Genomic DNA, 27,934 nt, shown 5'->3' on the forward strand with positions numbered 1-27,934 from the left:
GGGAAGAACCATAAAAGAACAGATGTAAGTTATTCTAACAGAACAACAATATGATGAATGTTGCAAAAAGGAAGAGAACACTTTCATGTTTCTAATTTTCTGATGTATAATTAAGCTGGACTTAATATTAAAATTCTCCATGACAACACAACACAGGTAAAATGAAGCCACCCAATCTAGAATAAAAGCTTACTTCTGATTCACCACCCATAGTTATCCTTGACCAGGATGTCTATTATACTATCATTTTATTCTGAGCTTCATTGAGATGCTTCTCTTATCAGCAGGTAACTCCTACAACAAGCAGTTGCTCACAAATTTCAACCTTTCTTTCTCTGCCTTTTGCCAAAAGCACTTCCGATAGCAGGCTATTTAATACTGTGGGTGTTTTGATATCAGGAAAAAACTAGCTTTCTTCAGAAAGTGGTATTAGCAAAAAAACCTTAAGAACCATTTAAAAATAGGCAACTTTTTTGTTTTTGCAAGAATTGAGACACTGATCTAAACATAGGTCAAAACAACAGCAAATGTGATTAAGCAGTCAGGCTTAGGTTTTTTTCTCCATGATGGCTGAAATAACTTCTGTTGTTTTGCTTTGAATTCCACAGAGATCTATAGGATTTAATAATGTGACTAAATGTTTTCCTATACTGGAACTACAATCCTTGGCTTAGAAAAACTGGCCTGCACCAAGGAGGACTTGCTACTCCCAGGGGAAACTGCTGTAGGCTGCATCCACTTGAAAATGGTGTCACTTGTCTAACAAGAGCCTGACTTGGAAATGTAACCAACAGTGAACATAAAACTTTAGAAAAATAATAATTTACTTGGAATTTCTTCCTAAACTAAATTCTTTTGTATGTAGACATGCCAGAAAACAAAGGCAGAAGAAATCAATGATGATGCAAATAGCTCTGTCATGGAGGAAATACTTTTCAACATTAAGGTGATAAATCAGGAATAGGCCAATCTTTGCATTTCAGTATTAATCAACCTCTGTCACAAAGGTGCTGTTGGAATGTGGCAAACATTACAATAAGCACAGAGTAGTGAAGTGTATCAGCAGTTTAACAATAATTCAAAAGACAATTATTACATTCCAAGCACATTGTGTTGCACAGAAAACAATTATGAGCAGAAACTCGCCTGGAGCAAATAGAAGATGGCAGAAAGCCCTATCACACTATTAAAAGATATTTAACTGAACAAAAATAAGAGCAAAGATTAAACTAATTAAATGAAATTCATGGTTTCATCAATTTTATGTTATATGTACTGTGTTAAAGGGCACATATTTCAAGAAAAGTGTGAAAAATCACTACTCTGGTCACATTAAATTTAACGTGAGTAGGTGCAAGGCACGGTTCTTGAATGTTTGTTCTATGTTTTTTATTCTCTCAAGGTCACCAAGAACAGCAAGGGCATGTTAATCTATCACAGTTAACAAAAGTTGGAATAAAGAAATAAAGTCAGCAATGGGTTTTAAACTAACTAATCAAGGATCAACTAAAAAGCTTTTTTTAAATGTCAGTAGTCATTATCTTCTTTTAGGGATCCTTCAGTTTTCTCACTTCACAAAAATAGAACAGAAAATATATTCTCCAGAGAAGAAGAGAACAGCAGGTTCCATACTATCAAGTATTAAACCAAAAATCGACTGTTTGCTACATTTTACCTTCCGAAATCACCCTAATTGTTCAAAGAGAACAAGATTTTTCCCTCTATGTCCCCATCAAAGCATAAATTTCACAAGGCTTACATCAGAATTGGATCAAACAGCCATTTTTGGAAAGAAAAGCGGCAATTATTACAACTATTCTGCTATGGTGGAATTCTCATTTTCTGCTGCAGTACAACAAAGGCAAGTCTGGTGATAATGTTTCAATCTATTTTTCCATGATTTTGTATTAGGGAAAGAAAGGGATCCAAGATTACTATAACTGACCATGCAATTGACTGTGGTGATTTCCACCACTACCAATAACAAAAGCAAATGGAAACAAAAAGGAGGAGCATTCAGATTTCTTGTAGGAAGAGAAAAACTACAGAAAACTTTAGCGGCATGACTTGTGTTTTTCTACACACCTTTGTAATATAAGTTGACTTACAATAACTTAAAGTAGGAAGCTATATAAAGAACACAGTACCACGATTAGTTGTACCTTTGTTAAATTAGTATCAGGCCCCAATTTCATCTTTGCTTCACTAGAGAATAAAAGCTACTCCTTTAGTTTTTCCTTGAGGAGTTCTACTATCCAGTTGCCTTATTCTAGAATTTTGCAAGGATTCCCTGCAGAACTCTGAATATTTTTTAGTTTTTAGACAGAGATTGTGTTGCTGCATGATTTCATTGCTTTCATTGATAATTCTGATGAAATAATGCAAAATCAATACATTATACAAAATCCTCAAATTTTATTGTACTTAGACTTGAGACTGGTAGATATTGATTCTTGTTAAGAAGTCTTCTGAAACTGTAAACTGAAGTAAAAGTGTCAATAGGCATCAATGACCACTTTGAAATCTCGTATAAATGATAACAGTGATTCATTCCTGCCCTTTACCTTCCCTCTCCGCTTGTCAGATCCTTACTGTCCACACAGAACGATGCTGGGTGAGATACGGTCTCAGTCACATCGTATTTACCTTGATCTAAATCCTCTGAGTCCAGCTGAAATATTCCGAAATCAGAATGAGATCCAGTGTTTCCAGACTTAATGTGTTTATAATACCAATAAAATCTACTTTGATGCATGTATTTATTACACAAGAGTATAGACAGTCTCTAAAAGTAAAAAAGTATATTTGTTTTTTTAAAAGAAAGCATATCCAGAAAATGCAGATGAACTTTGTAATTGCTTCATCTCAGCATTAAAATTAAAACTAGTCCTCATCTTCATGTATGAATTAAAAATTAAACCAATTTTTAAATCCTTCCTTTAAAACCCCTAATGGAATGAAAAAAGTAAATCTGGTTGTGAATGCCATTGTGAGTTTCAGAGTCTATACTTGGTGATGAAATTTGGTTGCTGTGTTTGAGCAAACTGTCATGCTAATGACATTCCTCAGTCTGGTGTCTTCAATAATAAGCAAACTGAGTTTTTAAATGTAGTTGATGGGATTTTTTCTCTCTCAGACACCCTATGAGGAAAAACAGAATTCCCATTTACTTTCATGACCTCTGATTTAAAAGCAAAGATTGCACATTATTTACTACTGGATGATTTTCCCGAAATTTAATGAGGACTAAGTACAAATATGACAGATGTAATTATCACAGTTTTATTCTGCACAGTCAGGGTCTTCTTGTGCTGTAATTGCAAGCCTTTCATTCAGCTGCCGATAGCAGAGTTATTATCATAGTACTTTATGTTATTTCAGAGAGGGGGGAAACAGATTTCTACCTCGCTTTTACTCTGCAAATTTATCTTAAGGACTCATTTTGCCTGGCCTCACGCTACAGCAAAATTAAAGACCTATGGGAAGAGTCTGAACTAAATCTTTGCTGATTCTCCTCACCCACTCCCAGCTGTGGTGAGGCCATCAATCTAACCCCAGTTTTCTCAACATACTGGAGGGAAAGGAGGTCTTGAGGGGGGTAGCATTTTTTAAAAGGAAGAAACGTGGGCAGGTGGCCAGCTCATTGTCTAGCACAGGGATTTTTTTATGGTGTACTGCTGCACTCATTTAGACTTAAGTTAAGGTTGAGTGAGCCGCAGCTGGAGACTGGACCAGTGACCCAGAAGCTGGAGATACCCAGCGACATGTACACGACTGGAAGCCTCCCCTTCTGAAGCTCAAATATAATTACTTTACTTTACACTCTTCCCCTACCAGACAGCTCACACGCGCAGGGAGGAAAAAGCCTCTTCCAGTCAGTCCAGACCACACTGATCCTGTGCCATTAATGCCCATCTTGCATCTCACTACAATGCTCACTCCTAACCCAAGCGCTGCAAGGCGCAAATGCACCAGGAACATCACTGTATTGACATGATAATTACTGAGGTTATTTAAGTTGAAAGGCAGCAGTCCGAAGAAAAGAAATGGCAGATTTTTTGCAAGAGAAATAAAGGCAGATTTACTGGTACTCCACATCCACGTTACACTTACAAAGATGCTGATTAAATGTGTGTCTGCTAACAGAAAAGATATCAAATAAACAGCAGTAGTAATAGCATGTATGCCCAGGTCAGGCTGAAATAGCTGTAAAGCCACAGTTAAGTACTGCAGAATCAGGTGCCCAATATTCCAGTAGGCTTCTGAGATGGGGAGAACAGAGACTGAATGTCTCTGCTACTCCTATATTCTACCTCATTATACAAAAAACTATACCAGATTAACAAATACGTTTACACTAACCTGAAGATATTTAATTTCTTTTGATATGAAACAGTTTGCAGGGAATCTTTGCAAACTATGGGCTTGCAAAGTAGTGATTTCCTCCTACCAACCTCCCACAGCATCACCTTCAGGAAACACACATTTTATCTATTGCTTTCAAAATAGCAAAATGACTGTTGACTTAGTGAAACAAACTCACAAAACCATCTGGAGCATCTCTTTCCTTGGAATAACAGGTCATCTACAAAATGTGGGCTGTGGCACTCCTTCCCACACAGTAGCGTCCCTATCCTACCATGAAGAAGAGGTACTCAAGAGTTTATCTTGGTAGTTTTTCATGGCTATGTGAGATACTGGGTGGTTGTTCCAATCCAATGAAACACTTATGCACCCACTTATCTCTGGGCATAGAAATATTTCTGTAAGAGATATAGAAACAACCATAGAGAATTTTTGCATTATCCGTGTGACTTGTTTTATTGAACAAAACTCTTAAGTCTGGGAAAGCTACAAAAACCCCCCAGCCTTCCAACCTTGCCAAAGAAAATACCCTTATTAAGTGCTGGATAGAAAGGCAAGTTTCACAACTTCCTGTAAAACCATGACAGTTAAAGCTGTGGCATTAGCTTTGGGCATCCAGACAGAGCAAATCTCTTCCCCGCTATGTTAATCCTAGTCCTGCCTCTACACCCCCAACACTACTTAAATCTAATACTTTTCTCTTTCATGTAACTAAGGGAATAGATACACTATAATCCATAATTACAACTGCAACAGGCATAGACACACATGCAAGAATTTACCTCTTCCCCAACCAAATTTGTGTACTAAAACTAGTTAAGCTGTGTCTACACAGACTTTTGGGGAGGTTGCAGAAGCTCATACTGGTTATTTGGTAAAACCACAGCATCTGTACTGCTGCCACCATTGAACCTGGCTTAGTACTGTCTATAGATGCTGTAATTCCCTTTCTGCACCATGTTGTAGTCACGCAAATTACAACCAAACTCTTACAATAATACATCTCACTTCTGGTTAACACCTCCCACTCCTGTGCTTGCTACAAAACCTCTCAGCTTCTACTATCAAAATAAGGCTTGTCCAAACATAACCCACTGACTGTGCCCTGAAGACAGGCAAACAGACCACTGAAACTCTGGAGCTGGACCTCTATGCATGACTTTACAAGCAGGATGCATATTCCTTGGAGTGCCAAGTTACTCTGAGCTCCTGATCCTGGGGCTAGCTAGAGCGTGGTCTATCAGAGACATACTTAAAAGTAGACCAAAACTATCTCTAATCTGTGAGCATCTACCCCTGTCCTCTAAAATGGCAACTGGCAGTCCCTGAAGTGTGCAGGTGCTTTGGTTTCCCCTCTACCCTCAGCCAAAGACAAAAGCATCCCAGAGGTGTTTGTTGGGTTTTGTGTATTTTTTAACTCTTTGAATAAAACATTTTTATATTTTCAAGGAATGAAGCTTTTGAACTCTGCTGAAAATAACAGAAACGAAGTTCAGCGACAGTTTCTATGCAGTTGTGGGATTTTTTAAGGAAAAAAAGTATTGTCAACAACATTGGAAGGAAGCTGCCTGTAGTTTCATGCTGTTGCAAATTGTCAGCTGTCTTGCCCACACAAAGTGATTTAACTGGGGGAGTGATACTCCCCAGGAAAATGAGCCAGTAATGGCATACACAGCCCACTGCAGTGGCATCTAATTCTCAATCCTAAATTCTTTCTCATAGTTTCCCTGTAATAACTTTTTAGCGCCTAATTAATGTCAATAAGAACCATGAGCAGAAGTGACTCCAATACTAGCAATCTCATAGAGGTCAAGCACACAGTGCCTTTTTTCCCTTTCAAATGGGTATCATAACACTTCCATTAAGACACTATGACAGAGCAATGCTACTGGCTCTATCATACCTGCTTTGTGTCTAAAAATAAAGATGTTTTCTCCCTATCACCTTTCACAGACAAGAAAGGATTCATGTTCAGCATACACAGGGTGAGAGAGGGCAGCTGGGCCACACTGGAGTATTTGGAGGCAAAAACTGGATTGACCTATTTTGCAGTTTGAATGAATGTGCAAGTGCTAAGGCATTTCCTTCTTGCTTTCAAAACAGCAAGCTCAAAGAACCAGGAGAACTACAGAAACACCAAACTATGCATTGGTAAGGCAACACTGGAAGAAAGGTAAGAGGAAATGTTGCTTCCTGCTGCAGAAGTTGTTCAGAACCCTGTGGAGCTCAGTTCTCCATGCCTACCAAAACCATTCCTCCTATGACTGTAGCTCGTAGGACAAAGCAAAAAAAACCCCAAGCAAGTATTAAATCCTCAGAGAAGGAAAAGCTCTGTTAAGTGTATATAATTGAATTTTATAATCTGTAAATTAATAATATCAAGTACAGAAAACCTGACAGTATTACAAAGTAGAATAATGACTACCTAGTGACTTTGTTTTCTTAGTACATAAACTTTAAGGGTATTGCATGTACATGTAGAAGATTTATTTCTCTTCAATTTGAATGGACAGCCTGAGACATCAGAGTTGTGAGGTGCTCACCACCTGAGGCTGCACAACCTCAGCAGTGAGGTGCCGCAAGTTAGCATATTTTAACAAGGAAAGACAGGGACTCACTATTTGGATTATTTCTCATAGGTTACTGTACTTACAATCGGGCTAGCATTGATGTAGTCTGAATTGTCGTGGCTATTTTCGCCTTTCAGACATATCCTGGAATGATCATCTGCAAAGGAGAAAATAAGAGAAGAAAGTTTCTGTACAGGCATTCTATCCATTTTAAGTTAAACAATTCAAAGTCAGATTAATGTGCATTTCAAGACAGGTAAATGGTAAATATCAAAAAGGATATTTTATTTTGACTCCTAACCTATCATAACCATGATATAGCCACAGCGTCACAGTCTGACTCGGGAATGAAGGACAAACGTATTTCAGAGGCTGAGTACCAGAAAGCCTATCTTCATGAGAGGCACCATAATGTGCTACAACTTCTCACAGGAAAAAAGTGGAATCTCTACTGCTCAGGGAGTTTAAGATTTAAACTAGGCAAATCATTAGATAAAAACAGTATTATAAAAAACACTCCTGTGTTTGCAGGGTCATTGAAGAAATAAACTGATGTACTTTGTCCACCTGGCTTCTCTATAAAATGAACAGCAGCAACACTGAAGTACAGTTAAGAGACGGACAGTAAGTGAATCTGTCCTGATCAAAGACCAGTGCTGTGTGGTGCTATGCTAGTGACATGGGGAGACAATATGACTTGGTGATGATCATGGGGGAGAGAAAATGCCATTAAAAACTACACCTAAAAATACAACTGGAGCACATACAGGTATATTATACTGCTGGTAACGTAGCTACTTCAAGACACCACTAGTAAAGAAAACAACAGCTCTGGACAGAGGAGACTTACTCATGTTGTTTTCATCTCAGCAAGATTCTTTTATCAGTTTTTAACTTGTATTTTTACTGGTGACATCTCAGTTATGTTTAGAGCTGGTACACTCCAAACTCTAGTCCTTTGTTTTAACTTCAGGACATATGTAATGGATGGTTTTATTTGTCTGTATTTAGACAGTGACAATGTAGATGTCTGCAGCTCGTCCAGTCATCTAGACTCACTTTCTGCTGAGGGAAAAGGAATATTTTTATGCCATGAATCATCTCATCCTGATTTAGCTGTCTCAAACAGGCCAATTGCACTCAAGAAGTGCCCATTTCTTTCCATTGACTAAAGAATGACAGACCAGACCACATGCAGATAATTTACGCAAGATGTCCAAGTCTTTACATGTGAAACTCAAACAACTTGTACCTGATACATAACCAGCACAATTTATAGTTCTTAGCAAACCTATCCTTCACAGTATATTGTGGTAAGAGGTCATGGAGCTGCCCTTTCTGTAACCCTCTATAGCTGATCATGGATACTGATGTTTTGAGAGGACCTTTCCACCAATTATTCAAATAGACAAAATAGGAGTACAGGAATACACGCTGTTCCCCTTTGTATCTTTTCTACTGGCCTGTGACACCATTCTTAACAGCAGAATTACAAGTTGACTTTTTAAACTACTAAGTACCAAACATTATTTTAATAATGAGGAACAATAAATGGGCTATCAAAGATTGTAAGTACCACACAGGAAAGTAGAGACAGAGGGTTTGAGCTCTGCTTAGGTTTATTCACCAGTAATGTCATGTCAGTTCAATGTGTGAGCAAGACAAAGGTGTGGTTATATGAATGTTGTTTATAGTCACTCATCACATCAGCAGTATCTAAGCCCACCGATACGAGCAACCTTCTCCTGGAATAAGATCAGAGGTGAACAAGTCTTGTCAAATGAAGAGCCATTCTTTACTATTCACATAAAATAATTTTCTCTGATAAGCTTTCAGCACCACAGGAGGATGAAGAAGATGAGAAAGGGAACATATTAATGCACATTATTCACGTGCACCTTACTTTGGCACCATCGCACAAAAAATCTGAAACATAAAAATGAACTTGTGACTTCTGAGATTTTGAGGCTACCCAAGCTTTTTTATAGGAAGCTTTACATTGAGCATTGTCACAGTGCTTGAAGAAATGCAGCTCTGAAACCTTTTGGATATGCAGGAGATATGCAGGTTACATGCACCAAATGTGGTCTCTCACGTATCTTAAGCTAAGTAAGCACTAAGGATAAGCCCCATTCATTGGATAGCAAAAGTGTTTGAACTAATCACCAAAGAAAATGTGTGAAATGTTTTCAAATGGATGAGGGAGAGAAAGCAGACAGTGATTCATCAGTATTTAGCAAACAGATGTCACTGTGACTGTCCAATACAAGTCAAGTGTCAGATCAGTAACTTCAGGATCTTTGTTGTAAGACACAATGTTTTATCCAGACCTTCTGATTTAGTGTGCCGTATCATTATCCTGCTGTCTTGGAGGGTGAGACATGTTAAGGCTTTGGTAGTGAAAAGGTGGTGAGACTTTGTATTTGCTCTCAGAAAAAAAAAAAGTGTGCAAAAAAGGTTGTACATGTGTTTTCTGCATATATCAAGAGTTTGCACCCATGTGTGCTTCAGTTACAGCATCAAGCGTTCATATTGACAGTGAACAGATTGTGCTTGTCTATGTCTGTTATCACCTCAAAGATTCTAGGAACTAGCATAATAGCTCTTCAGAAACAGGCAGAAAAAGAAAAAAAGAAAGAATACCATGGACACCAGTTTGTTATGGTAACAATAAGCAACTATGGGGAAAATGCCGAATATACAAGATGTTTTTTTGTAAACTGAATGTTGATTATGCTAGAAGCAAGGAGGAGAAGCAGGAAAAGCAGGAAATAAAAGGAAGGAAGGGGATGACAAAAAAGGAAAATATATAAGATCAATCTAAAAAGCAAGAAAGATGAAAAACAGAGGAGGATAGGGACAGTAATAAGGAAGTGAGAGAGAAGACAAATGCTATTACTAGCTACTGCAATCTGACCAAGCTATGGCTAGTCATCATTTCAAACATCTACAATAGCTACTGCTGAATGATTAACTACTTTGCATCGCTATTGCTCCAGCCTAAACCACAGCTGAAAGAAAAGCAAAACATATAGATGGATATGTATGGCAGAGAGAGGGTTCCTAAACAAGGCTGGTATTAACCTATAGCTGAGGAGAAATATAGCACAATGTTGTATTTTATATACATATAAAATATAAAGTATAAATTATAAAGTATAAAAGATAAAGGACAGAATATAAAGCAAACCCACATAAGGTTGCAGTTTATAAAAACTCAATTTATAGACTGAAAACCTGAAGTTTTGATGTCTACATATAGATATTTTCATGTGGACTAGGTTACGGTTAATGAAGCTTTATTTAGCTGGCTAAACATGAACATGCCATACTGTTTGAGAAACTGTAGAGTAGATGAGACATTGTACAAGGATAACACATATGATATAAGACCTAAAGGCTTGGACCCTACTGGACCACCATCTGAAGCTCACAAGATATACGAGGGCATTCTAGAGCTACTAATTCCACTGTAAACAAAATTCCAGCTTCTGGCTATTGCACAGCTCTCTTGAAGCCACCGACTAGCTAGCTCTTCACTGGTTGTAACAGGTGCTTTTGACACCTGGCTCATATGGAGGCAGCTACATGGAAACACTTAAATTTAGGCACCTTAATCTACAATTTCATAGAATCATGCCCAGAGAACTTGACTCAATGCCTCAGTGTAGGTTTCTAGTGATATCTGAGGTGCCCTAAGGACATTCAGGCTAGCATCTAGGAGGGCACAGGTCTCCCATAGGGCCTGTCTTATATCTACTACCTCTGTGTGGGTACCTTGAATACTTAAAGCATCTCAAATGGCACTGAATTCCTGTGTGTTTAAATAACTTAGTTGAGCACAAAACATCACATCTAGCAGGAGTGACCAGCAGTACAGTAGCATGCTATCTCAGTCTTCTGCTTATCTCACAGTGGCCTGGCAGTTTAATGAAGACCTGTTAGCTTTGTTGTTTTTCAGATGGGGATTGAAAGCTTGTAAGACTCACATCTTACCTAATTCCCTCTGTCTTCTGTTTCCTTTTAGTCAGATACTTCTGAAGGAACAGAACCAACAAAAAAAGGCTGGAAGCAAGGCATATAGGTGACTTTGGGTTGTCTGAATCCAGGCATCACATTGCAGAGTGAATCTCACAACATTCAACCTTGCACATTCTGCCTGGATCATCATTCTCTTCCTTCTAGATTTAGAGGGATTTCTACTGAGGAGCAAAGGCAGAGCAGTCTGAAGACTGTGAAGAATCATAATTTGTTGATTGTCACTATTTTGCTCATGGGTTATTTGCACAAAGCAGAACTCTTCTTGGGTCTGAACTGAAATCAAGTTCATTTATTCCAGAGCGCTATTTGTACATGCGTTACTGACAGGATAATGAACATGCCCAGAACAAGTACCCTCTGCTCAGGTGTTCCTGTCCTCAGTGCACAACCCCTGGCTGTGCTCTGACTGCACACAAGCCTCAGAGCTGGGTGCACACTCTGTCCCCAAATTCTTTCTTTCCTTTGAAGAAAAAGCAAAGCACAGAGGTAAGCAGGTTGCTCTAATATATACCATAACCCATCAACACAACTACAGTAGACAGCTTTTGACAGATGTTCACTGCAAAAACTTGTTTGACAAATATTTAAATACCTATATGTATCTATGTCATACATCAATAACAACATACAGTACTGACCCTGTTGAGATGGTTTTATTTTGTAAAGATGGACGAAGAGAAAATAAAGTCTGGAAAGCTTTTTTTTTGGACATCAATAAATTGAGCTGCTCGTGTGGTCATACAGAAAAAAAGGTATCCCATTTCCCTAAATTATAGCAGTCTGCTTGTTGGTTGGATAAAAGGATGCAGTTTTGTTAATCTAGAAGGTGCAAGTTCAATTCTTAGAATTTTTTTAACTAGTAATTAATTAAATGCAATGTCAAGGGGTTCTGCCACCAAGTACTTTGAAAGCTGTTTGTAAATAGAGCAGAAAGGTGTAAAAGTAAGATATGATAAAATTGTGAGATTAAATATAATGTTAATCTAGAAATTACATCAGTTATGTAATCAGTAAAAAATAGTATCATGTAATTTTAAGACTGGTTAAGAAAGGAAAATGCAAAATAAATACAACATTATATTAAAGTTTCCTTGAAGCCTTACTAAGATGAAATCTTTTACATGAATTGGTAATCTTGTTCTACCTTGCCAAGGTGATTATGAATATGAAAAGGGTAAGGAAATGCTAACAAGGCATTACACCATGAGAATACTTTGAATGTAACATAACAACTTTGTAGCATATCAAAAGCATATCAGCTTTGCATCTTAATTTATTATGAAGCAAATCTGTGACTTTTTGCTATAGTTTTAATGTAAAACATAGTAAAAAAAAAGGGGGCAAACTGGGCTCTTTCTCATCTCAGCCTAATCTTAGTCTACAATAACCATCACCCTATCAAAATTCAACATTTCTTAAACTCTATGCCACACTTTCCACCCATCAAAGTAGTTTTAAGGATATAACAGGACAGCTGTTTACCAGTGCACAGTAACTTCAGAAAGTGAGGGCAGGTAATTTTGTTCAATTCAGTCAAAAAGGAAAGGTTTCAGTCTGCTAATAGCTGTAATAAAAATTTCCACATTGTAACAAAGCCAAAAAATATCATTTTACTCTAGTAAAAGTACTATGGGATTTTAAATGTGCTAAAATACTTCTAATTAAAGCTTCAGCTAAATTGCAGCCACTCTGTCCTTGTCCAAATACCTTCCCAGGTAGTACTGATTCAGTCTAGACTCAGCAAAGGGAAGAACAGGCATAACAATACGCCATGGAAAAAGCAAAGGCACAGACTTGTCAACTGAAGGCTGATCAGTGCTGTCTGATACATCCACATGGTACAATATGATGAAGAGACAGACTATCTTAGCTCTGAAAATAGTTCAGCTCTCTAGCGTGGCATGACACCAAAGCTAGAAATCTCTACTCTTTAGCACTGCCGCAGCTATGTTACTTATGGATTCAGGGCTTGAATGGTCTAGTCTGAGGGTCCATATCTTTTTGCTTGTTGTATCATGCAGATAGATTTCCTACATAGCCTGAATAATCAGCATCAATTTCTGGCAACACCTGTAGCTCCCACACTGTCCTCAAGGCAGTAACCAAAACCAATCTATCTTAATTTATGAGCAGGGCCTTGAAATAGTTTAACATGCTCTGACTGTCCATATCGAAAAGAACACTTTAAGTAGCAAGACTAACTTAGATCAATACATTATCACAGAGCAAGTTTCACTTCCTATCATGTCGGCTGAATGCTATTTTTTCAGGATGTAAAAGAGTACAGAAGTCTTGCGCTACTTTCATGGTGACTTCTTTAGAACTTTTCAACAGACCTGATCCCAAAACATATGGAAGTCAGCAAACTGTTGCTTTTGCCCCAAAAGACCAGCACCACATTCACTCAGGAGAATTCATAATGCCAAAGTACTGTACTCCTAAGCAGCAAAGCATTGCAAAAAGAGCTACTACATAAACAAGAGAGCCAAATCCTGCTGAAGGAAATATGCAAGGACTGATAGGCTCAGTTAAATTATCATGTACTTTCAAAGAATCTTCACTCTAAATCTGGCTCTGACATTCACTTAACGTGTTACCTGTCATTTCCCCATTTCCAAAGGAGGAATAGTACTTACTTGAGGCTCTCATAGGGAAAATTAATGTTTTCAGGGCACTTTAAAAATTAAAATAGCTATATATGTTTGCCAAACTACCCAGCTGGATTGTGGGCACACTGATTGAGAGCATTTTTGTGGCTGTGGACTATGCATATATTCTCAGTTTCAGTTTTGTTTCATTGGTTGCTTAATAAAATGTGTGGCCATAGAGTACCAATGTAATCTATGAGATACATATATTTGCATAGGAAAAATATGTTGCTTTTATTTCAAGCTCAGAAAGGTGGCTGCTTACAGGAAAGAACAGATTCTAGGAATATAAACATTGGGTGCTTTTTTTTTTTTTTTTCTTTTTCTCTTTTTATTCTAAGCCTAGCAGAGAGAGAAGCCAGTTTGCAAGCTTATGCCTTGAAGCCCAAAGGGGCTCATTCAGTACAGCTGAGTATCTGATGAACAGATCATCTAGCTCTGATTATAGACTGCTGGTATTACTGTTGGATGGACATGATACCAACTTGTCTAAACACAAGCCAAACTTCTTTCTGTTGAATGGCTACAGATGCCACTCTTGTACAGAAAGTATATTCCAGCATTGAAAAGCACTCTGGCTATTGAATTTCATGAGACAGCACAGCTGCAGCAGCAGTGTTATGTGACATGGTTGTGCATTTTTGTAACATATATACAACTTACAAGGAGAGAAACAGTGTCTGATATGACAACAGGACATGCACCCAGCCCACAGTTGCAGCTACAGTTTTATAGTACACATATAAGCTACTCTGGATTCTGTTTTTCTGTCATCTGTAGCTTTCAAACCACTGTGCAAAGGATATTGAGGAAAGTATCAAGAACTTAAAAAGGAATCATCCAAATTAAAGTGTACGTACATGGTACCACAGCCTGTAAGCGATTCTTCTGGGTATTTTCCTCCTGCTGTGAAACAGTGGTGGCATTGGGTTCAGCCTGATAAGCACATAGAGCTTCCCATTCCTTCTCCAGACGATTCTTGTTTTTCAGATGATCTTCCATGTAGGACTGGAATTAAAAGAATACTATATTAAGCACTGACTTAGCTAGGCTCAAAGCTAAGCTAAAAAGATGTATCTCAGGATGGCAAGCATGGGAATCCTGAGCTTTGGGGACAAAACACACTCAGTCTCATGGCTAATTCATACACTTAAAGAGAGTTAACTTCAAGCTTATTTGTGCTATAAAAAATAGAAAGCTAACATGTACCAGTGCTAACAAAGAAATGCCTGAAACCCCCAGCTACTGAGCCTCAGGAGAAAACTCTTCTTCACTACCTAGAAAATGTAAGTCCAAATGTCTCTAACATCAAGTAATGAAAAAGAAACAAAAGCCCACTGATAAAAATTACTACAACAGCTCACATCAAACCAAAGGCTTTTAAAACTGAAGTTCAAGCACATATGCAAGTCACAACAACAGTACAGCTGTTGAGAAGAATTAAAAAATTGCCAGGCTGAAGTGTCATGGCTCAAGTACCGGGGCATTAGGAACTCACCCTGCACATGGACTGGCACAGAGAGTGCCTTGAACTGAGAAGGTTAATTAATATTAATACATGTCGTTAAAGATTGTACCTGGCATTCAGTGAAGTCAACAATGTTAGGAAAAGCATCGCCAAAGAAAAAATAACTGGCTGTGGCAGGAATCATGGCCCATCAGAGTATATTGGTGTGGGTCTTAAATTTTTGCAGATCTCCCAAGGCTAGAGATTCAGTACAGCAGGGCATCAGGAATTAAGTTCCAAAGGTTTTCCAGAAGTGAACTAAAACCCTATTCCTTCACCCCATGCACCCGAAAATCATCCAAGCAGGTGAGGGAACAGAAATAAGGAACAGTGGCAAAAACCAGAAATCTTCCCCCCCCCCCCTTTCACATGAAAATTAAGAAAGTGAACACTTGGTACTGTAAGTCTACTTCTACAGCCAAATTACCTTTCAGAGCCTGTCATCTTCCCCTACAGTAAGCAACAGAATAATCTCACATTACACACAGTTCGTATTTGTAAATTAAACTCCATACTACTTTCATGAGGTACGTTGAAGTTAACATCCTTAAACAGATTAAAGAAGGGACAGACTGTTTAGGGGACAGGGTCTGGATGGGGGTCGGGAGCAGAGCTGGGGGTGCATGTGGCCCAAACATCGTCAAAGCGGCTCCTGACGGAGTATTCACTAAAACAGCCCAATCTGTAGCAACACTTGTCTAGAAAAAGCTCCTAGAAAGGATTCACTGAAAGTATAAAAAGCAGTTTGCTTAGAAAACCTTTTCCATAGACAATCTCTGCTATGTCGATAGTTCTTCCCAAACATGCTTTAAAGAAGAAAGACTCTCATGCCCTCTCAGCAGGTTTAACAGAAGGTGCAAAAAGCTTGCAGCTTGTCTTCCGCCAAATGGGAGCTCTGCTAAAGCTGTCGCTCCACCACGCTTCCCACCCGACCAGTGAAGAAGGATACTGCTCTCTCTTGCAGCCTGAATGTTTTTTCAGTTACAAAAGAGCCCCTGACACACAGCTTTGTTTTGTGCAGCGTTTGTTGGGTGTGTGCGTCTTTACATGAGATTTGTAAATCAAACCTGTTACTGAAAAGCAATTCAAGAAGTGATGCTTCCAGAAAGGATATCTTTAGGGACATAGAAATATATTGCATTAGAAGAAAGATTTCTAAAGAAAGTAAAAAATAGTGGTGGCCTAGATACAATCAAAACACCTACTGTGTGATCTTTTCTATAATGAAGGAAAAAGCACTGCAGTGGACAGAGCTGTGACCTGACGGATGGGGATCTGGAAGAGCTGCACAGCCCCACAGTGTGTTAGGGGAGAGGGTCAGCTAACATGTTACTAGTCAACCTGAGAGTTAATGGGAGGAAACCATTCTGATAGTTTGCTTGTCCTTGCCAAAAGGCTGTTGCTACTGGGGAAAGGAGGGAGGATAAAGATCCTGTTCTTTTCTCCTAGAAAATCTGTGCCTGCATATGTATACTGAAACATAATAATAATAATAATAATAATAATAATAATAATAATAATAAATCCCTCCTGAGCAGAGACTAGTTGGTATACAAGAATTTTTATGAGGCAAAGGGAAAAAATAGCAAAATCTTACAATACCACTGAGCTAAGGCTCCTTGCTTCAGAGAAGCTGTTTAGCACGCAGCAGGCAGACATCAGGCAGTCAAGGACCAGCCCATAGCATCTTCCTATTTTAAACCAGAGTTTTATAATCTGATTCATTTTGACATGCCCATCACCAATGTCCCATAGATTTCAGGGACATTTTATGCAGAGATATAGATCTGCCACCACTGAATCTCTGCAAAATACTGTGAGATCCACAAGCATTTGATTCCTAAGGCAGAGCTGTACGTATCAAGAGGCTTTCTGTTGGCTCCAACTTGTCTATTTGATGATTTCAAGGATTGTATTTTAAAAAGGAATTTTATTTTCTTTTTAAATCATCAAATGTGACACAGTTAAGGTAATTAGATTGGTTTTAGTGCACACAAATTTTTAAGTAACCCATCTCTCTTTAAAAAGGAATAATCTTTTTACTTTTACCTTCCTTTTTCAGGGCATCCTGAGTGTAAAGAGAAATAAACGTTCAAATAAAACCACACGGAAATCTTTACTTCAACCATACAACCACTTTTTGTGTATTGCATGTATCAGATTCACAGGGCACTTCCTGACAGATCTCAAAAAGGTGTTTGAACAGATCCATGGAAGGCTCTACACAATATGAACATCTGCTTTAGACACATTTTAAAAAGCTATGGAGAAAGAAGCTTGCTATAAAACATTCAGGAGTCAGACAATTCCCTCAGAGTTAAGTAATCTTTCATTTACAGGCCTTCAGAGCCCCTACACTCATCCCCATTTTGCTAAACAGAAGCTTAGTGATTTTGAAACACTCTCTTGGGAGCTGCTGGATGTACATTAAATTGAGTGGAACTTCTGATATTTTAGAGATTGTATGTCTACTCAAATCCACTCCTTAATTAGGATGTTTTCATGAGACATTCTGCAGTGTTTGCCTGGTACAAAAGAAATTCATTACCCACATGTCAAACACGCACATGATTTTCCTTGTCCCAGAGCAGCAGGTAAAATAAATAGAGGTTGTTACCACTGTTACTGTAATGCTCCTCAAAGCCTGCTGAAAATGGTGGAGGTCTGGTCTCACCAATATGTCCGTATCAAGACAAGTCCTGTAATCCCAAGTATATGCTATTATTTAAACAAACACTGTCTGTCTTGGACAGAACACCTGATGTACCCTAAATTTCATTAAGTCTTAATATTCCTTCACAGGGCCTCACCTGCAAGGACAATTGCCAGCCCAGTTCATACTTTCTCTTGTATACACCGATGAGATACTCTTGCTACCAAACATGTTACGGAAATAAGGAGGATGCATCAATGTTAGGTAGAGAGGGGGGATGTGTTATAAAATCTATTATTATTGTGTGAGACATGCCAGTTTTAACACAAAATACAAGCTTTCAGCCAGAGGATGAAAAACTGTCCCAGGGACAATGAATCTTTGGTGAAGAAAACCAGTGCCAGTGGCAAATATTAAGACAGATTCCGCATGCCTGAACACAGGCACAAAGACACAACACAATGTGTCTTGGCTTGGCTTTGGTAAAACTTCCTGAGCGCTTGGTTGATGTTGTAATATGGTGTCAAACCACTTTAGTTTTCTTTGTTTCTTTCTTTACTCAAGGAGTGGCATCCAGTGCATGGTCTGTGACTAAATTAAGGTTAACAAATATAACAATTAAATTCTAATTGTCTGGTCAATCTCCAAATACCTTCTGCACAGATGGTATGGTTTGCATCTGTCAAGATACTTGTTTTAAAACCACCTATTAGCTGATGTTCAGCTATTACAGAAAAAGCAATTATTTTTAACAACACACTTCCAATACAGTACTTGATCAGACACTCTTTCACGATGGAGAATGTCTCTTTTAATGAAAAGACGGGCAACTGTTAAATTGACAGATCTCAACAGGTCTAATCAAATCTCAAATGTCAGCCGAAGAAGTGGATGGGACATTATCTTAATCCTTGTGAATGGTGACCACTCAAATCCACACCTTTCACCTAACAGTGTGAGAGCCACTGCTTTCAAACTGCTGCTGCTTTCTCCCAAGATGCAGAGGGCCAAGCAGTGCCGTGGTGCTTCACTGGGTTCCTCAGAAGGAATTTGGAGAGGAGCGAATTGACCTTAGCTATTATATAGCAAATTGTGAACTAAATGACTACACTTGAAACAATTTGTGTTGTTATTCTCTTCAACTGACTTAAGTAAAGGCTTTTTTTGGCCTTCGTTCCTTACTAATTTGTAGGCTACATTGTTCTGGCACAGGACACTCTTGCATTTTTGCTATTCTGCTTAAACTTGTCTTCTTCGGTACATACTGCATTGACTATATGTAAGAGGAAAACTTTTCTGCACAAATCCAATTTACTTTCAACACAGCACATGACTTTCTCTTTCCTTTTTCTGGCTTAATACCTTATCAGTAGTGGCTTCACAGTAAATTTCTCTGTTCCCACTCCTATCACACGCAGTGCTACAGAAGTCAGAGACAGAAGAAGCCTATCTGATTACCTATTTCCAGGCCTTCAAATAATGTTTTGTTTCTCATACTTCACTAAGAAACTTTCTTACATTTAGATGCTCTGTATCTAAAGTAGAAGTCTAAACCACAGTTCATTACTTTTACTCAGGATACAAACTGCTCTGAACTACACATTGTATTCCTGGAAATACTAAAATTTTTTTCAGTAACAAATAGTAGTCCTCATTTGAGATGGCTTTTTCGTAGAGATGCCAATAGCATTGCTTTTCTATTGCAAACTTAATTTGCTACCCATTGTCACCAATTCATTTATTTCAACACGTCTGCTTACACAGAATACTGCTGTTCTATATCATTTCTAGTTGCATTCATTTCAGTGTCTTCACAGATTAATCGATCTACGCAAACTATAGACATCTATTCTTGTGACTCTTCAAAAATAATTTAACTTTATTTGTGGTATGTGTTTTCAAACTTTTGAATTACTCCTTTGTCATCACTTCTGTGCAGAACTTTACACTGTGATACCACTTGTAAAAGTCACTGTCACTTCCATCCACTTCCAGATCATTATTTAAAAAGTTAAATATAACTGGATCTAACAGCAGTTTCTGTACTCTGCCAGACACTCCCATACACAGCTTTTGATCATTACCTTTTGTATATCATCCTTTAGCCACGTTTCAATCCACATAATTGTCTTCTAAAAAATTGACATTAATTTTTCAATTAACTATTCATGAGACAGTTTCAAGGCTTTATTAAAATCTGAATATATTACATCTGTTGTTTTCTCTTCATCTACTGGTTTTGTAGCTTTAGTTAAATAAAAAGCAATCAAGTTTGTCCAGGCAAGATTTATTCTTTTTAAAATTACGCACATTCTTACTTATTGTGAAGCTATCCAATGAAAAGGATGGAGGAGATTAACAAATGCACAAAGGAAAGACTCCAGCCTTCCCCATCCTCTTAACTGAGACCCTCACACTTATCTCCTTTTTATGTCCTTGAAAAATCTCTCTCTAGATAATCAGCAATTTCTTTTTTAATATGTGCTCCATTATTTGCTAGGGATGGAGTCTGGACTCAGGGAATAGCAATATAAAGGTTCGTTTCTCTTCTCCTCTTCCCTTCTCCCCATTCCTCTTCTATAAAATTATGATTACTTTATTTTTCTATTTTGGTGCATGCACACTTGTCCAGATCTGCTCAAAGCTCCCCGAGATAAGTGTCACTATTAGAATCCTGAGCCATGTTCAGATCACACAGAGCACCAGAATGTTTCTTCACATTTTCTAAGCATTTCTCACATCTTCTAACACTATTTCATAGTAATACTGAAGTTACTTTGGGCTCTTCCTTCTCTACAGAAGGTTGGTCTTTCTGAGCTGCTGTGGTGTTCTCACAGAGACCAAAGGCTGGAAGCTCATCAAACGTGTGTCCATGAAGAAGAATGCTCTCAGTGGTGCCCTGGGTAGGAGAAAACATGGAAACAAAGCCAAACTATGCCCATACCCTTTCTACCTTTCTTCCTTAATAAAGCAGACCTTAAATAAGGAGAGGATGCCCTATCTCAACCAATTTAAGTCTTTCGATTAACTAACATGTTAAGAAAATCAGTTTTCTCCAATAGTTATAGATCTGTTAAAGAAGTTTCTGCTGCTCTGATCCAACCAACCCGCAATAACGCAGAGCCTATAGCTGTAAGCAAGAGCAGCTCCATTTCTGAAATGTCACTCCATAGCTTTAGTCCTAACATGGCAAAAGAAGTTTTCAACATAACTATAGAGAAATGTGACTTTATTGGGCTAGTTACATTGAGTTTTTATATATACATATAAAAATAAAAATTCTGTTGCAGCAACTCATTGTCAGTATCTCACAGAATTTGTAGCTGGAAGAAATCTCAGTAAATTAACACCTGGCTATAAAGTCTCCCATACTTTTAATCCTGGGGAGTGTTCTGCATCCAGTACTGTCAATGGCAACACTCCTGACTTTACTGAAGCCAGGATTTCATCATCTGATTAGTCAGTCTCTTCAGGCTTAAGGCTCCTTTCTCTTTTCTAACTTGCCCTGTGCCATCCTGGATCTCCTGATCTTATCAGCATCTGTCTAGGGTAACCACAAATGAAAAAAAATCTAGGAAATAAAAACCTAGGAATTTGTATTTTGCCTCTATAAAATACACTAAGAAATTATTTTTCCTTAGTGTTTGCAGCCATATTACTACCATAATGTGTTTTGATCTAATTTTTCTTGTATTTTTCAGTACCTGATTACACCACTGAAAAGAATAGTTTTGAAGCCTTCTGAAAACTACTGTGAAGCTTTATTAGTAATTTGGCATAAACGACTACTAATATAATACATAATACGTTAGGTGATGAAGGAAAACTGAAAAAAAAACCCAGAGAGAGACAATTCTCTGACAAAGCAACTATTCAGCCTGGTTGAGAATAATATCCCTGGATTGTTTCAAATAGGTTATATTATCTGGACATAAATTAACTTCCATGGTGATGTCAGTCAACAATAAAAAGTGACGTTCCACAGTTTCAGTTTTATGTTTTCCAATGTAAAGATTATTTTAAACAACTACGCATGTACACAAAAAGCAGTTGTGCTTTAAGCATGCTATCTAAAATAATTTTAAATCATTGTCCTTGGGTTTCTAGAAAAGTATCATCTTTGTATAAGCAGTGTATGGCACTACCTATCGTGCAGTTCACAAGATCATTAAATAGCAACCTATGTTCTGTTTACCTAAATTAATATACCCTTGATGTAGCGTATATCACTGCCTCCCCCTCTTTTAATGCTCTGATAATAGAGTTTTGTAACTTGTAAAAGGATTACTTCAATCCAATCAGCAGGTGCTGGGATCAATGTGTGTCAGACAAACACTTGCTAATTCCTTTTCTTACTGCTCCCAGCTGCCAAAGGTGCTCAATGAAATCCCAATGAAATGGCTGGATACAACCTGGTATGGACCAATGCAAGGCTTTCAGCTCTGGAGGAAATCTTGGAAAACACACGTGATGCTAAACATTGCTTGAATTGAAATGATGTAGGTGGGTATACTTTTGGAAGGAAATACAGTTAAGAAATAAAGCATTAAAAAAAATTAGAATGCTTAATTATTAAATATTTACTCTACCTGGCTCTCTCTATATAGCAGAAGATAAAGAAATTCACTCTACAAAGAATCCCTTCTCAAGGATTATCAGCTCCTTAATAGTGTCTTCTAGGTCTTAAAATACAGCCACCCCCATCTCCTCCTCCTTACCCCCTTTCTTGAAATCTAAATTATGCCTATGAAGTTTCACCCCTGCAATTACTTTGCTTTAAATAAACCTCAACAAAAAGGAGAAGATGATTACCATAAAAGGAATATAATTTGCTCCCTTACAATCTCTGCATTTCTATAGCTCCTTCTGTCCAACTGTCTGAAAGTACTCACATTACTTCTGCAGGGGAGGCAAGTATCATTGCTGTTTCACAGATGGGAAATGAAAGGGCAGAAACATTGCAGTGAATTTCCCAGGGTCACAGAATATGCTCCTAAACCACTTATTTTGCAGGGGAATTCAGAACTCTCCTTGACCGCTGTTTTAAGCTTTTCCCATGATGATGTTTATAGAGAGGGTTAAAGGCTGCACAACCTTCATGAATCCATATCTGACAACATTTTTGTAATTAGAGCACCCCCAATGTTCTGACTCTAGTGGAATTAGAACAGGCTTTTGTTTGACAGTTTTGTTTAGAAGTACAGAGTTTAAGTGGTTGATGAGTAGAGGAATTTAACTGATACACATGTTAGATTCTGTTTATACAAAGGCATGCCAAACTAAATAATAAAGATGAAAAGATGAATTATCCAAAATCAGTTTCCAGGCTTTCTGTAATTCTTATGGTAGATTTCATAATAAAAATCTTAAATAATAAATAGCCCTTAAATAAAGGAAGAATGTTATTTCAAAAAATGGAAGGCTAAATCTCCTAGCCAAATACTGCTATTTCACAGCACGGGATATGTTGTGACATTTCTTTAAAACAAAAATAAATCCAAAACAAAACCCCCCAAACCTCCCCATTAAAGGCAACTCTGCAGTATAGGAACTGATGCCAAGCATCGTGTCAGTTGAATTCGTCAACTGAGACATTTTGGGAAGTGCTTCTGGTAGCTTTGTTAAAAAGTAAAAGTGCAAGCTACATAGCTGTAGAAGCAGAAAAACTGCAAAAAATTTATACAGATCAAGTCCTTTGATTCTTTTTGATAAATATTGACACCCAATGCCACTCTCACAGGAAACTGCTATTTTCTTCTTACATATTAAAACCTGTTTTTCAGATGATTCCTTCTCACTTTGTTTTTTTATTAGTGGTCTGAACATCGTATTCATCGTCGTCACAATCCAAGACATATTTGTGATTCATTTATATGCCTGCTAATGATGTTGTATGTCTGAAGTGAAAATTTTAAAAATATATTACTACACACTAATTACCTAGCTGAAAATGCAAAACCAAATTCTCTGACTTCTTCCTCTCCAAGCCCCACTAACTCAATTAAGCATCTAAATTTGGGTTCCCAGTTGGGTACTATATTTGCAAATTTAGATTTTAATGAATTAAAGTATGTGTTTCTTTTCAAAGCACTTGTACAGTCATCTTCATTTACTATATATAAAAATTACCAAGAGATAAATATAGAATTCTGAAAAACATCATGTTTAAAAATAATCTTATCTTCAAGCGTGGTCAGGTTCTTCAGAGATAATGAGACTAGGAAAACCCAGGCAACCATGACCAAGTACATCAAAGTGATACAGCACATGATGTGATTTATAGATAGTCTGGCAAATTATGCCTTTGCTAGACAGTGGCCATCTTGAGGGTAGAAAGGAAAATATTATTTCTACAGACCTAACAACCCTGCTATAGCAAAGAGATAAGCAGTAATACTGTTACTACTCTTCTTAAATATGTGAATAAAAGTGAAAAGGTGCTTCTCCAGGAGCAAATTATGACTCATGAAGGAAAACCCCTGTTTCCTGTCTCTGTTATGGGAGTTTTCTAAGGAAAAGGCTGACTATCCAGTCTGTTCCTTCCCTGCTTTTTCTCACCGGTGACCATATGTTCAATTGTGTTTATGCACATTCTGCCAGTAGGCTGTGGGTATAACATTGATTGCAAGACTTCTTGGAATCTGTATTGAATATTCTCCATTTTTCACACAAACCTCTGTGTGTGTTTGTGTACAAACGCTATCCATGTTTATACCATTCCCCCCTCTGCCCCACCCCCCCATCCCCCCGCCGGTAAGCAGTGAAGAAACTCTTTTGCCACAGAAGTACTTTTAGGACTTAATGGAGACGACTGTGGGAGAAGACATGCTTGACTTCTGCCCCATCTCTAGCATGCCACGTTGAACTAACATGCAGCAGGAGACTGAGCAAAGCTGGCCATAATAAAGATGCAGCTGGCATCTACCGAGCTCCCAAATCTAGAGGAAGTATCCCACTTTTTTAGGCAACCTTTTATCTATGCTCCATGGGTTTTTCAGCCAAGGTTGTCCTAGCTCAGTGATTCTCAAATATTTTCCTCATGAAAGCATTCCAAAGGGATTGTGAAGTGATGGTAGAAAAGCTTTAAAGTTTGTAAGCTGAAGACATCCTACCTACTCCTGGGACTCTTGGGTTTCCATGGAAGCCAGTAAGGGATAACACTTTAAAGAAGTTTGAGGAACACTGGCCTAATCCACAGATGAGAATATTTGAAGTGATAGAGGGCAAAATAAGAAGAAGGGAAAGTCAGTGTGAAAGAGGACAGAAAAAGAAGCCAAGAAAAGACTGTAGAGATCAACAAAGAAAGGAAAATATGAAGGAAAACACTGTACTGCCAAGAAAGAAAATCAGAAAAAAAAAAAACAACAACAGAACAGAGCAAATGAAGAAAATGCTATGGGAAGAAGCAAATTTTGGTCATAACTGGTAACTGTCAACATTTCCTTGTGTGCTGTTTCTTTTCCTTGGAACACTTCCCCTCACATGCTGAACCAAGGAGAAAACATTGAGAGAGTGACAGTAGTAGTTTTGAGTAGACAGTACAAGTACAGCTTACTGCTAAACAGAAGGAAAAAGCAAAATAAAGAACCTAAAATTTCATGCATGTGTGCAAGTGCATGTGTGTGATAGCTAAGGATCTAGCAGACTGGGAAAATATTCTCAAAGAAAACTGTTACCAATTCAGAAGAGACTCAAAAAATAAGTAGATGTCATCCTTTTCCATCACAGAGGTAACTGACTATAGACTGTACATCCTCAATTTGGTTTTCACAAGCTTTTCTAAAGTGTATTTAACATCCTTCAGACAGCTCTCCAAATATGGAATAGTTTGCTCTTAGAAAATGAGGCCAAAACTAAACGCACAGAATCAAATCTGACAAACCCAGGTACAGAACTCCTTTATACTTTCATGTCTTAAAGAAGACTAATGAGGGACAAAAAAGGGCAAAAATATTACCCTTCGATACGATCCTTTTTGTATTAAAGCCATATGATTAGCTGTGAGAGCAGAGCACTGGGACACCAGAGAATGGAGGTCTACTCCTGGCTCTGCTTCTGACGTTAATGTTAGTCTTGGTCAAGACAGTTCCTTGTCTGTGCCTGAGCTTCCTGGACTAAAAAGACAGGATAATGATATTGACCTTTAAAAAGAGCTTTGAACCTACTGATCAAAAGTGCTATGTAAGAGTTGGCTTATTATTATTTTGGTTACTGAAGTGAGTTGAAAGTCTCCCAGTGACTTTAATCAAAATTTCTTATATCAGGACCCAGAATCCTAACTGAAGGACAAAGTTCAGTCTAATTTCAGTTGTGAAAATACACATATGGTAAGTCAAAGGCTGGTGCATACCCTCAAATACTGCAGAGTTTTCTTGACTCCAGCAGAACTTTAAATGACACAAAAGTAATTTCTGAAATTCCAGAAGAAAGAATGTATTACTATTAGTATATTCAATAAGTGAACAGTAATTAGACACTATTGTAATGTTTTCAGTCAAACTAGTCTAATGCAAAGACACCAATAGGTGGAAGGAGGCAATGAGGAAAGAAGCAAGCACTTTTTTCAGGCAGGTGTCCACCTGAGCAGTAGCTGGACATCCCTCTCACTGTGAGTCAGCAGTGCCCTGGGGATTTTATTTTACTGCTTCTGTGTGGTTGCTGTGGTTAATCAAACCAACTCTTCTGGGTGCCTTCCTATGAAAGCAGTAGACAAATACCTGCATGAGAAACGCTCTTGCATTTAGAGCAGCTTTGCTTTTGGATTCTGCATTAGCTTCATCCTTGACAAATTCTGTCTCTTAACTACACCAGTCTACCAACACTGGCATAGTGACTGTCTCGAACTGTTGTGGTCTACATGGTTTGTTATGATTCTTACAGATTAAGAAGAGCTCTCAATGTCTTTGACCTAACACATGATTATAATACATACAAAGCACGATTTTATAATGCAAGTGCTTCTTCAGATATTGTTCCTGCATGTTATTTAACAACTGCTATGTTTAAGCTAAAAACCCTTTGATTCTGTCTGATGAGTGAACATACAGTCTATGGCACTTTCTGCTACAATACCACTCTACGAGACTGCTGCAGAGGAACATTTGTAGGACTACAGATACAAGATTAGTTCAGTAACCTGTAATTTTCTGAGTGAACCAAATGAAGTTCCAACGTGATCCACACAGGGGTAAAACTTGGAGTAATCTCATGACAGAGCAGGTACATGGGGGTTTGTTGTGTTGATGGTATCTTTACACAAAGTCCATCACGCAAACAATGTCTTAATCAAAGCATTTAAATTATCTGCTCTGCTGGCAAGATTTGTCACTGACAAAGACATGTGACATCCCTTACGTTAGCTTTTTTCTACAATGGGGCACAGGCAAATTAATAGTGTTCTTTAACATACATCTTCTCCAGTACTTATGTGGCTGAGACCACTGCAAATTAAATTTTGTAAATTATCACTGCTTTGCTTTTCACCATATATGTCACTATATATTCACAATTTCCTCATCCTGAGGAGTGAAAACAGCCTCGTCAGCTTCATTTGTTCACTCCTATAAGAGATGAAAATTGCAAATACTGCCAGGAAAAGTTTTAAAATTTAAACTGCCAAGTAGTTTTTCATTAACACTTAAAAGATGTGTATATTATATCTCTGCTCACAAATTTTTGTCTATACTTACATGAGGATACTATTGCTGTACATAGTATGGGTACACACAAGCAAACGTGGGTATAAAGCACACATGAGATGAGAATACTCATCTCCAGGCACATGACACTAGTAAAAATATATGAAATCCGAAAATACACCACCATTTAAAGGAGTAAGAAGGCCTAGCTAAACATAAAGTAACATTGTTACCAAACATAATTGTAGGCTTTGTCTGTGTCATAAAAATATCAGCAAGATCTAAGGCCCAATTCTGAGCAGGCTCCCACCTGCTAATCAGTCGTGTGCAGATACAGCCTTGGGTGCAATTTCAGTTCTCAGATATTTCTGTAGCTTTCTGCTGTTGTTATCTCAGTAGACATCTTCACTTTGGTAAGATGGATATTGAACTACCATCCTGCTACACATTCCAGGAATATGCACACAGCAAGCATCTCGGCATCAGCTCACACATGAACAGCCTTAGCTCCC

The 27,934-nt window shown here is 38.0% G+C and overlaps 1 protein-coding gene across 2 annotated transcripts in view; it reads right to left on the reverse strand.

The window, feature by feature from the left end:
• Positions 1-27,934, reverse strand: part of PTPRN2 (protein tyrosine phosphatase receptor type N2) — a 685,048-nt gene that overhangs the window by 48,776 nt on the left and 608,338 nt on the right. For both annotated transcript variants that reach the window (XM_074899931.1, XM_074899932.1), the window contains 2 exons: positions 14,485-14,632; positions 7,019-7,092 (listed from right to left, as the gene is read on the reverse strand). In XM_074899931.1, coding sequence (XP_074756032.1) covers positions 7,019-7,092; positions 14,485-14,632 — 222 coding nt within the window. The remainder of the gene's footprint in view (positions 1-7,018; positions 7,093-14,484; positions 14,633-27,934) is intronic.

The sequence above is a fragment of the Athene noctua genome, chromosome 2, assembly GCF_965140245.1.
Source record: "Athene noctua chromosome 2, bAthNoc1.hap1.1, whole genome shotgun sequence".
Classification (NCBI taxonomy): domain Eukaryota; kingdom Metazoa; phylum Chordata; class Aves; order Strigiformes; family Strigidae; genus Athene; species Athene noctua.